The sequence below is a fragment of the Meleagris gallopavo genome, chromosome 21 (assembly GCF_905368555.1).
Source record: "Meleagris gallopavo chromosome 21, MGAL_WU_HG_1.1, whole genome shotgun sequence".
Lineage (NCBI taxonomy): Eukaryota > Metazoa > Chordata > Aves > Galliformes > Phasianidae > Meleagris > Meleagris gallopavo.
This window is the reverse complement of record NC_139424.1, coordinates 7,512,392-7,525,076: the sequence shown is the minus strand read 5'-3', so window position 1 is coordinate 7,525,076 and position 12,685 is coordinate 7,512,392. Positions and strand designations below refer to the sequence as shown.

The 12,685-nt window shown below is 36.9% G+C and overlaps 1 protein-coding gene across 5 annotated transcripts in view; it reads right to left on the bottom strand.

Moving 5' to 3' along the window:
• The window catches only part of BRIP1 (BRCA1 interacting DNA helicase 1), a 103,690-nt gene that overhangs the window by 52,421 nt on the left and 38,584 nt on the right, over positions 1-12,685 (bottom strand). For all 5 annotated transcript variants that reach the window (XR_014887576.1, XR_014887575.1, XM_031556457.2 and 2 more), the window contains exons 17-21: positions 7,109-7,221; positions 4,801-4,883; positions 3,806-4,132; positions 2,235-3,062; positions 337-410 (exon numbers count right to left, since the gene is read on the bottom strand). Coding sequence is in view for 3 of the 5 variants with exons in the window: in XM_031556457.2 (XP_031412317.2) it covers positions 337-410; positions 2,235-3,062; positions 3,806-4,132; positions 4,801-4,883; positions 7,109-7,221 (1,425 nt within the window). In the remaining 2 variants the exon portion in view is untranslated. The remainder of the gene's footprint in view (positions 1-336; positions 411-2,234; positions 3,063-3,805; positions 4,133-4,800; positions 4,884-7,108; positions 7,222-12,685) is intronic.

The window sequence follows — 12,685 nt, the reverse complement described above, 5'->3', positions numbered from 1 at the left end:
CCTAAAAATTACTTTTGAGAAATTGGAAGCATGGCTTATATTGAGGCAGGAATCCCATCTACAACAGGTTAAGAGATGGAGTCTATATGCTGGCAATAGCTGTGGCTTTCATCTATGCTAACAGGACTTGGTAACACTTGGCCTTTTTGTTTCACATGAAAACCAAAGGTTTCCATTGAGTGTAAAGACCTAGAGCAAGCCATACAGACTACAAATACACTGTTGCTGTGCGTTTATCCATAGATCATTTAAAAGATTATATAATAGACTGTATTTCCCTTGCAGCTTAACATTCAACAGTAATCACTTCAACAGTGTTATTTATCTGCAGGGTACCTTTTTTTCACAGGTGTTGCCGCTTGCCCTAACAGTAGATTTTCCTCTTCTGTACTGTCTCTGAACTTTCAATCCTTTAATAAAGTCAAGATATTATGATTAGACATAAGAGATCATGTCAACCTAATACATATAAGAAGAATTTTCAGTAATTTTGCTTTTCTACACTTGGGAAAATCAAGCAACTCTAGGAAAGCTGGTTCGTTGATTTTGCTTCCCTTCCACTTGCAGGCTGGCAGTATTTAATTTAATATTCTAAATTACCAGAAATTTTTTAACAAAAAAAAAAAAAAACAACCCACAAATATTCTTACCCACTGAGATACTGAATGTTATAACTAGCTAGAAAGATCAACAAAGATAGAATTTCAACAAAGATAGAATTTACACGACTTTTACACCAAAAGAAACTGCCCCTCTTCCTCTTCTTCCTCCTCTCCCCATTTCCCGTAGGACAGTTCTGTCCAGAAGCCAGTCCCACAGGGAACTGCAGCCTTCAATCAATTACTTAAATTTCAATCTGAAGTAGCTACACTTAGCTTTAGATATATTTTATGTTTAAATGGTTCCCAACATTAGAGCTTGCTTCTACCTTATCAAGTGGGAGCATGAACATAGTTACCATCATTACCTGATGACTATGAGAATTCCATAAACCTAAACGTGATTCTTACATGGCACCAGTAAAAGAAAATGCTTAACCAAACAGTAAATACTGCATAATAGTACTTGTTACAGAAACTGAACAATATTTTTCCCATCCTTGCACCTAATTTTATAAAGTTGTATTTATTGCATAAAGAAGAGACAATTTAAATCACTTTTGACATGAACACATTCATAGTTATGTAGAGGTGGACATCAAAATACTATTTAGATGAACTTCTGTGGAAAACGACCAGTAAAATTTTACTCAGCTCTCACTCAGAACACACAAATGGCCATAAAACAGTTGTAAAAACCTTGCATCTGCATAGAAGTACATGATGGAAACAAACAATCTTTTCTTGAAAATCATACCTGACATTTTATTACAGCAAAATCTTGGTTGGTGTTCTGACTGCAGTCAATCAAAGAGATTTTTAAATGGTTAAAAAAAAAAAAAAAAAAAAAAAAAGCAGACTGAGGCAGATTTAAAGTTAGTTATGTACAAATTTACATTGTTATATATGTCATAGAAAATGTCAATGAAAAGCAAATAAATGAGTCCTCATTTTGATGTGAGTACATACAAAATCTGACCCCCAGAGATTATATCCTCCCAAAAGGAAATTTCAAAGAAATCTCAACTTCCGTATAAAACAAAGCAAGATTAATTTAGAAGTCTATCATCATCAAATATCCAAATGCTGCTATTGCACAGCTTCTGATACACTTGTTTTAACAAAAGAAATGTGAGGGAAGCGAGTTCTGAAGAACATACACCTATTTCAGTATCCATTCTCAAGCTATGGTATTACTTGATATGCAAAGCTGTTGTTATACACATTTAATTAAAAAAAAAATCCTAACAAATGCAGAAAACCCTAATTTTAGATGGATTTTTTGCTTTCTGATGTAAACTCAACTGTTTGTGTTTAATGGCAGACTAATAAAACCTGTAAGACTCAGACCTCCTCGCCGTACAAGCAAGAGAATTTCCATACACGATACCTGTCCTTTGGTCACATAATTAGGGTGAAGAATCTTATTTATATCTGCAGATAACTGCATAATTTGCACAGTGAAAAACAAAACCAACATGATATATTGAACCTGATAACAGCACATAAAATAGAATGTGAACTGGAAAGCAATCACTGCTCTGCAGTGAGGCTATGTTGTAAAGGCTGCTCATTACATTTCCTATGGAAGCTGTCACTATGTGCTAGTATTGTCCAGTAAAAAAGGTGACACACCTTTATTTCGGGATCTGGAAAGGCTGATTTTCCGTTTTTTGGTGTCTACCTCTTGCGATTCTATCTGTTCTGCTTCTTTTCCATTAGTCATCTTTTCAAAATTAACTGCACTATTCTTACTGATATCATTCAGCATCGTCCCATGTAAACTTGTGTTTCTGACATCATCATTAGTCATCTCTTTTGGCTCACTTAGTGTTTTTGAGGTATTGATTACACAAAGATCATCAGCTACTGCAGGTTTCCCACATTCAATCTGATTCTCATCTGGATCTTGTGGTCTCATTTTCTGTTCCTCAGATTCTGCATCATCATAGAGCTCTGGTGTGAAGTAAAGACTCTCATCCTCATCCTCAGCTTCTGCAGACATGTCTAACAATGAAAGTTCAGGCTTCCCTCCTACTGAAGGAAGCTCACTACAGGGCTCACTGTGAAGCTTTTGCTCATCAAGATGCTCCTCAGCAATTGGAGCCTCTGAGTTTTTGACTGAAAAATCAGTTGTTTCCAAATGTGATTCTGGTATACTTTGTTTATGTTCTAAAGTGAACGATGACTGGCATTGATTTACACCACCAATAAGTTCACTAGCACTGTTCACATTCTTTCTTTGTTTGCTGCTTGCTGTGGACACGCAGTTCGTGGCTACAGGCAAAGGTGTTGAAGTCAGTGGTTTAAAGCAGCAGTGCTCTTTCATAAAATCAGAATTAGTCCGATCACTCTTTTGCTCTCTCTCTGTTTTAGTTGCAGGCCTTCTGGGTGTGGAGTCCATATGTTTTCTTCTTTGTGTTGCATTGTGAGAATGACTCTCCACATCAACTTTCTGGCCACCTGTGAAAAATCACAACACATTAATTAATTGTATATGCCTTCCCCCTGCTGATTTACAGCATGTTTAGCACATCAAAATTACCACTGTTTTATTAGGTTTGCAGATATTTTATAATGCTCATTAAGATCCAATACAAACAAAAGCCCAGATGTTACAACTATCTTTGCACATGAATTGTCTTAATGAAATCAATAGATTAACTGGCCCATGTAAAGTGAGAGCATATGTACGATTGGATTTAAAAATCTCTATTTTTTACTCTATATTCTCTTACATTATTTATATCTATCTTACTAGAAGTGAAATGACAAGCTTTTCTAAAATTGAGGAATGGATGGATAGTTGCTTGTAAAGCTATTATAGGAATTGACTGTACACAGGGAGTCTCACTGTATCTAAACAGCAGATACAGCTTGAATCAAAGCAATAATTAAACCTTGCAATAATGTTCAAAATCATGTTTCAAGCATATTTTAAAGTATCTTAATATTTTTCAATGATAAAATCAATTTAAGTGAAAGTAATTTTGATTGCACTACAAACTTTTCAAACATTATCAGTTGTTTTAAGAGTAACTGCAGTATGCTGAGCACAGCTCGTATACATATGTGAATAATTATTTTCCATCATAGCATTTCAATACTTTAAAAAAAATATTTGTTTCTTCCAAGAGAGATACGACTGAACACTTGAAATTGTTAATGAAGCCTTTCCCCCCCTCACACACAGGAAATGAACATACTTTGTTGCATTATTGCTGTGATATTACTTGGCTGATTTGATGGTTCGGGATTAATTGAGTCGATGGTTGTAGTTAAATGAGTTCCTGGGACCAAACTTTGCTCCTCAGTTTTAACAGGAACATCTGGTGACAGGTGAATAGTTGCCTCCTGTTGAGAAGCTGATGACAGCTCTTTTGAATTTAAAGGTACATGGAAAAATTCATTGCTACCCTGTGACGAAAAATCAATGCCTTTCTGGTTTCTTTCAGCAAATGCATGTAAGGATTCAAGTGCACTACCAAAATTTTCATGATGCTGGACTTGTTGACGAATCCATTTAGATAATCCTAATGGGGGAGGAAAAAAAGAAGTGTTACAACAAAACTACATTTATATATACCCAGTTTTATTATGTATGCACTGCTTTTATGCCTGGGTATTCATTATTCAGAATTATTAGAAAGAAACTTAGAGTATAGATATTTATGACTGTACTAAAAAGGCATGACAAAAACTAGAATTTAAGTAAATCAAAGCTTTTACAACTTTATTGCAGTTTAAGCAAGATATTCAGAAGGAACCACAAGTGTCAATTGCAAAAAAATGTAATGCAATACGCTTTCATACAGCAGTCATTTTTACAGCTCTCAAGTAGAGCTGTAATTTTATTCAAGCAGAATACATACAAATGTATCTAAGGAATCAGAAGGTACATAATTTGAATGCATTTGCTGTGCAAAAGACATGTTAGAAAATGGTGTGATTTGTATCATGGCAGCTGAGCTCCACCTGCTGACTAGACAGCAGCATTATCTGTTGACTCCTTTAGAGATGTCTTTTCCAAACAGATCAGGAACAAAGACACACAATGCATTGTCTCCTAAGCAATTTCTTTTCAACTGCAGATTTTTAGTTCAATGGCTAGACTCTGTTACCTCCTACAATCATATTTCTGTAATCTTCATTTATTAATAGGAACTTTCCCAAAAAGATTTATTTATTTTAAACAGCTTACCAGTTATGTACTTGTTAGGGTTATTCCGGAAGCGGTCATCAACTAAGATAAGGGCACCCCAATCACTCCTGTGCCTTATACACCTACAGGAAAGCAATGAAAAAACAATGTCTGTATAACTAGAGGCCATATAGTAAAAAACTGGGGGGATCAGACAGGAGAAATTGTAAAGAGGCAGCCTGCTAGGATATGCAAAAATACACAGATCATCTTCCTACTCCCTTGCAGCAAATAATGTTCATTCTGGATGCATGAATGGTACTACCAGAATATATCACAGAAGCTTAATTTTCCTTCATTTCCATTACTATGTGGAAACAAATTAAAAACAAACATTCAGCATCTCATCAAACCGCATATTTGTATTCTACTCTTAACTGGACAAATTAAATACTGAAAGGAGGAAACGCAGGAAAAAAGGAGAAAAAATGAACTCCAATGCAATGGCAAGCATGTGGGTTTTTTTAAAATTAACTATGCATTTTCATAAAGCAATGTATAGTGGTGCAGATCAAAGCTGGGGGTGATACGCTTTAGTTTGTAGTTGAGGGTTTATAGACCTACAAAAATATTCCAGTATTCACTTCTCACGCATTGATATTTTTAACATTATTTGGATTTCCATACTGCCTCCCAATAATAACATGAGTGAAATATGGAAAATAATGTCAGTGATAGTTTAGGATTATTACCCCCATTGCTTAAGAAGCGGACAATTTTTAAAGATGTTGAAAAGTACATGAAAACACAAGTGTATCAGTCAGGGCTTAAAATGGGAATGGTGACACTGAAGAAACAGTAATTGTTTATATTTGAGATGTCTCCACGATGAGAAGAGCTATCACAACTTTATTCAGAAACAGGCTTCTTCCCACTTCTCATTTTTTCACTGCATGGACAAGGGTTAGCTCATAGTTTAGACGAATGACACACGCTGGAGAGACATCCTGCACTTGTAGGAGAAGCAGCACTGCAAGGAATTCATTGCATGGTGTCACCTGGCCATACACACCATCTGTTCAATTCCCAAAGGCTGCTATTTCATTTCAAAGACTTGTGTTACTTCACATACCGTAAGAGCACTGAATTAAGAGAAAAGTGCCAGACTGAGGACTAGCATGCTTCTGCTCACTCCCATCCCTGCAGGCATCTACAGCAACTACTGTTTGTGTATCTACAGCAACTACTTCCTGTGTCTGTCACAAGAAGCTATACTCTGATTTATAATAACTTAGTAGGCTGTCCTGTTTTTATAAAACCTGTCATCTTTCACCAAACCTCAGCCAGTAAGGACTTAGTCCAACAATAACGCACACTATTTACATGTTTATTCCAGAATGGAAGTCTATTTCCTCCTGTTAAATTTTGACTAGCACACGTTTATTCACATAACAAATGATACAACTAGCAATTTCACTAAAGCTAGAATCAAGTTAAAATTTATTTCTCAGTGACAAAGCTTCAAATTAATTTCTTACTGCTAGCATTCCACCACTTCTTTTAGTTTTTTTCTTAGCTAATTATAAGTAAGAGGAACTTAAGATATCAGCAACAAGAATTTACAATGAGATTTTATTTACTTAGACTATATTGTCTCAAGTTTGTTTCTAAGCCTTCATTCATATCACTGCATGTTGTCTGTGCCTCTATCATACAGATGTATAATATACACACATGTACAGCATCTACATTAAATGCAGCTGATAGATAGCTATGCCTGCATACAGTAAACGCTGTTGGGGAAGGATGAACTAATTCTGTCCTGCTAATAAAATTTGAGCGAATTATTTCATTTGAGAAAGTAAGCTATACCACTTCTAAATCTGGAAAGAGATCAGAGAGCATGATAATTGAATTGACCTTTAGCAAAGGCCTGTCAAAAAACAAAACAAAACAAATATTTATCCCTTTCAAAAATACTGTCGGCTAAACATTAAAAAAAAAAAGTTCTAAACTCACCAAGAGTATAATTAGCACATTACCTAAGATTTTTTTCATTTGATTTATAAGCTCAGTAATATTTCTCCTCTGCAAATGCTTTCCTTTCTGTATCTGGAATAACAACAAATAAATCTGCAGCCTAACTTTGCAGAATGAAAAATGAAAATTCGGAACTCTAACAATGCTCAAATGCACAACAACTGGCAGACAGCTGCCAGTACAGAGCACCTGAATACCTGATTTATGCAATATCAGTTTTCTGGTCTGATTTACCCTGTGTTAATAATGAGGAATCAACCATTGAAGACGTCGCATGCAAAAAGTTCTACAAATATACATGTTCTTAATCACACTAGGTTTATCTCACCTCCCCAGGGCCTGATTCAGAGCCCTGTAAGCCTGGATTTCATACCACTGGCTCCCTGGTAAAAGGCCTCTTGTAGTTTTGTGCTGATCATTGTACTTCCTCTTTAATTCGACCTAAAAAAGAAAGCACAAAATATCGTTTGTGATTATGGTTTTGAAAAGAAAATAGTTTAAAATGGAAAAAGAATCAGAGCCTGATTTAATCACTGGATATTATAAGGTAAAAAAGAGAGCTTCTTTAGATAAAACAGATTAGAAACAACATTGATTCCACAGAAAGTCTTCCAAGTTTTGTCCACAGTTATCATTTATCCACAATTGTGATGCAGTAAAGACGTCAATGTTCCAAGCTGCCAAAATCAAAATATACAACCGATTCATACCTGCAGTTTAAATGGACCAAGTACAATAAACTGGAAACATATCATCAGATCTGCTATGAAGCAAGTGGAATTTGAAAACATTCAGTACAAATTTCACAACACAGAAGACTGCACCTGTATTACATAAACACTTCAGGAGTGCTTTAGCAACAATGACTTAATACACAGAATATTTCTAACCATAAAACATTTGAAAGGTCTCGTATCCATGGCCAAGAGAGTCCCTTAACTACAAGGCTCAAGTTCGCAATCAGTGGGTTATGAAGTTGGGAATTCCTCTGGTGTGCCAAAAGGAAATGCTGGAAGCTCCAGAAGACAGCAGCTCTATAATCTATTTTGCTGCAGAACCCCCTGAATGCTGGTTGCCAGTAGCTGTACTTCAATTATTAACCAGAGGGCATGCCAGGACACTGCCTTATCACCCAGCATCAGTACCCAGCAGGCAGCAAGCTGCTCTAGCCACAAAAGAATGAATTCCACCACGCTCATCAGGACGACCATTAATACCCATATTACTCACAGATCACGAGGCAGAAGTAGAGTGTTCTAATATTTACTCAATCTTTGAAGGCACGTTTGAAGCGCAGAAAAATACACTGTAACAGCACAATTTGAAGCAAAAACAGAGGGGCCATGTAATTGGCTCAAGCTGCAACAGTATCCCCAGAGCGAGCTCCCGCTGCCCGCTACCTTCTGCTGTACGATGCAATATTAAGCTACCCAGCATTTCAGGCTGGGAAGTATTTGGAAGCAGTGGCCTCTCCCAGCTGCTCCAAAGGCAGCTCTGACAACAACTGCAAAATAAATTCCTCGATTCCCTTTTCTGATCATCTGGGCAACTACGAGTGAACTGCCTGACCTGAACTGGAGCAAGAATTGGTTAAATTAACATTATGCACAGTTATAAAGTATAGCAAAAGAATTTCTCATGACTGTGGGGAGGCGATGGTTGTGTTTGTTGAGTTGTTGTTGTTTTTTTTTTTTTAAATAAACAAAACTACACCAAAAAGGGTCCTTCCTTTGCTCTTTTGTACAGTATTAACCTTTCTAAACTGACAAGTGAAAGGACACGCTTCAGGAGAGAAAACAGCAGACTTCTAACCTCTTCTGACAGGTAACTTTCAAGTTGGATTTGGATAAGAAATTTTATTTTATGTACTTATGCCCTTTAAATTGCCTGTCAAATTTACAAATTCAATCTTTACAGCCAGAAAATAAATTCAGTTTGATTTCACAGATTTAATATTTGTTCCAGTCACCCTGAATTTATTCACTGGCATGTGAGGTCTCCTTTGTAATTTTCCAAACAGAAGATGATTTCTTCGAGCAGCTTAGGAGCATTAATGCCATTCTTTAAGAAGCAAGCAAAGCATAACTGAGCATTTCCACATACGTAGGCGCTACTTGGAGGAACAACAGGATACTCCTCAACATTTGAAATGAGGCTGGAGAATTTCACTGAAGTTTTTAAAAGCCTAACCAACGGCAAGTGCTAACAGGAGAAGGCAGAGCAGCCACATCATCTCCATTACAACGTATTGTCCCGTAAATAAAATACGCTGTTACTACAACCCAGGTGTGTTAGCATTGTGGAAATGCACACAACTTGTAATGCCCATCAACAATGGCATTTTGTTTTTCGAATTATAAAAAATAATAAGTCAGTATTTGCCTTGGTCTTTTCTATCCTATTGAACAAAGGGTTAACAGAAAATAAACACTGGGTTTTCTCACTTTGACGATCATGTCTCAGCAAGAGATGACAACTTACGTTGCTGAGAGTTCAGTTTTCATTATAAGTCTACGAAAGGTAAAAGGCCAGGGCACGTCATTTTAATGCAATCAGAATCTATTTCATTGTATAACTCTTACATTATCAAACATCAAATCAACGCCCGATTCAAAATGACATGTTGCATATGTGAAAAAGCCAGTCTCTCCTGCTAGCAAATATCCTAAATGTGCAGCAAACCACAGGCTAGAAGGGATTAGTTAAAATGTCAAAAGACAGCCTTTTACTTTTACCTGTTCATCCTTAAAAATATACTCTTAGCTATCAGGCATGCTTTACAGACAAATAGCTTCAGCAGGCAGCAGCAGAAGGCCCGTGGCAAGCTCTGCCATCTTGTAGCTGTCAGACAGATTAGGCTTTGATCTATCTGGGAGGTCACGGTCACATTCACATTTACTGAAGTCTAACAGCATTATACCTGCTAACCGCTCGTTCTTTTAATGCTTAATTAGTTCGACATCTTTCACTACGGAATATCAACTGAGAAACAGCAACAAAAAGTAAATGCCATGAGCAAACTTTCCTATTCAAGACTTGGAAAAATCTTTTGAGGCAATTTCTACTACTACTCCAAAGAATTTTTGAATGTTACCTTTTTTTTTTTTTAATCCAACTTAGTAAAATGAGTTTGCTTTTTTTCCAACAACTGCATTGAACGTTCTACAATTCTCATTATACTTCATTTTAAGTGCTGACAACTCAGGAAAAGAGAATAAACAAAGAACACCACCTGAAGAAACCCAGATTAATTCAAAGAATACATAAATAAGTAACAAAGTGGGTTTATCCTGCAGTTAATATGGACTGTATTTGTCAGACTATGACACGAAGCTCAGAAGAATAGAGATTGTTCCTGACCCCCAAAATAACTTGCACATGTACATGCAGAAGCCTGCAGCCTTTCAGCAGAATGCCAGTCTGACCCAGATGTATTCAAAATTAACATAACGTGGCCGTATCTAACTGCAGGATATATAAATAGCTTTCTATTACGAGCTGGTTGCTTATACAGGAAAAAAAAAAAATCAGTGGAAAAAACACAAAACCAGAAGAGGCATTTTTTCTTTCATTTCTGTAAATAGAATTCTGCTCCTTACCAACGTCTGCCCTTAGGTCAGCACCCAGCAGTGCTGTACGAGGCTAAGGAGTCAACTGCTGGAGGACAAAGGCAAATAGCCTGAGAGCTGTATGGATACAAACACACACACGTAGGCAGGGACACAAAGATACACTTGGAAACTCATACCCAAATCTCCTCAGCGTTCTCCTCCGTGGAAATGAAAAACAGAAAACGGGTATGAATATTTTCTGGCATTTCAGTAACTTCTTTATCACAGGACAAAGAGTAATGGAAATGAAGACTACTGTCTGTATCATGCAGTGAACTTCACAACATGCATTTATGTTTAACATCTAATTCCCTACCTCCTGAAAAGCAACAAAAATTCAGGTGATCACCTCATTCCCCACTTTCACCCTTTGTCTCCTAAAAAGACACAAAAATGGTTTTTAAGCAAATCTACCCTCTTAAAAACCTCATGGATCTCTCGCCCACCTGAAATAGCAATCATCAGAATTCTCCAAGAATTCTCCACTTTCCTCCTGACAAATGCCAAGTATTTGTAAAAATCATGCAAGTGCAGGAAAGTAAAAGACACAGAAACCTTTTTTTTTTCCTCTTTTACATGTGAGAACTCTTAAATGGAAGAAGCATTAAATGGTACAGCTTTTAACTTTTCCCTCCTTGCTTCAAAAGAAGAAACAACGTCTGAGAGATTTAAGACTAAATAATGCATGTACACAGACATGGGTGAGGCACAAGATTCACTTATCTAAACACAACACCTCAACTTATCAGCCCGTTATTTTAGATGAAAAATATTATAGTAGATATTATCTTCAAATGCTCCAGGCATTCCAAGTACAAACAGATTTAACATAACAGTACGAAATAAGCAAATGCTCATCACCTAAAGTTTATTAAATTAGAGTCTGTGTATTACAATTAGTTATTAAGGCCATTCTAAACAATTCACGTATCTAAGTATTACAATTGGATACGTAAATAACACACTATTCTGCTTTCACACACAATGCATTTCGAATTAAAAAAAGAAAACAAACAAAACTGCGAGCAAAGTAATACTGTATACTATGAAAAGGTTGATAGGGGCTGGAGACAGTGCTTAGTGCTGCAGCTCCATCCTGCACAAGTCTGTTTACCAGGTGAATCGCCTCTCCCCTTGCAGGGGCTTCCAATTCAAACCAACAGTTCTGAGCAGCAAAGCCACACCATGGCATATCAGTCTACTAACTGGCTAACCCTACCTTCGGGGAAGAAAGGCAGCAGCACCACTTTATGCAAAGCCGTATTTCCTCCCTTATGTGCTCACAAGTTATTTTATGACTAAATGCTTCCCATATTCTCGCTCTTAATCCCAGTGTTAAAGAGATGGGAAGCTTATGTAATGCTGCAACCTCTGAACACTTTGAGTATTGTCAACTACACCATGTGGCATCTCCGAGATCCTGGAGTTTCACGGTTTGACAAACCTTGTAGCACATTCACCCCAGGCCCATCTACTCATCTCAGTCTTGTAGGCTTGGAGGGACTGTGAACAAGTGACTTGATTAAAATCTAATGCAACCAAAACTCTGCTCTGAAGAGAAAATTCAATCCATTTCCACTGAAGCAGAAGTGAAAAAAATCAAGCAGCTTCCCCTGAGGTACAACGTTGCTGTGTACGTTCGGTGCTGCTGCGGCAGAGGTGAAGTGGTAAGTGTCAGTCATCCTTACAAATCCCCAAGGTGATAGCTTCACTTTTAAAGCTTTCAACATACTTTGACAGTGAAGTAAAAACTTAAAGGTCAATGCTACTTGCTAAGGATAAGATAAACACAAGAAAATCACTTCGGAATTTTTTATGGATCATAAAAGTAAACTATTAAAGGTAAAAGAAAAGTTTTGATTTGTGGTATTATTTATCCAAAGGCTTAACTTCCAGATATATTCAGAGATGATTTCTGTAATCTGTGGCAACATGTTGACATTAGCCTTGCACCAGTAGAAGAAAAATGCCATCCAGCAGCCTTACAAGTAAAGCTGAACTGAAACGTTACCTTGCTTAGCCACAGGAATGCTCTGTTCCACAGGATTTTGCAGCTACTCCCACAAATGGAGCCTCCACTTAAGAAAAGTGCAGATGGCTCTGACTTTCTATGACCATTCTTGTTTCAGGAAAGGTGGGAAATGAAAGACTTCTGTGATATCTTCCTGCTGATATAAGCAGCTGCTACACCATCACCTATTTACTGCATTGCCTGTGAAGTGTTACAAGGCAAAACAAGACCTCACCTCTAGCAAAACTTTGTTGAAATGAGACAAAAATAATCTCAAGGAAAA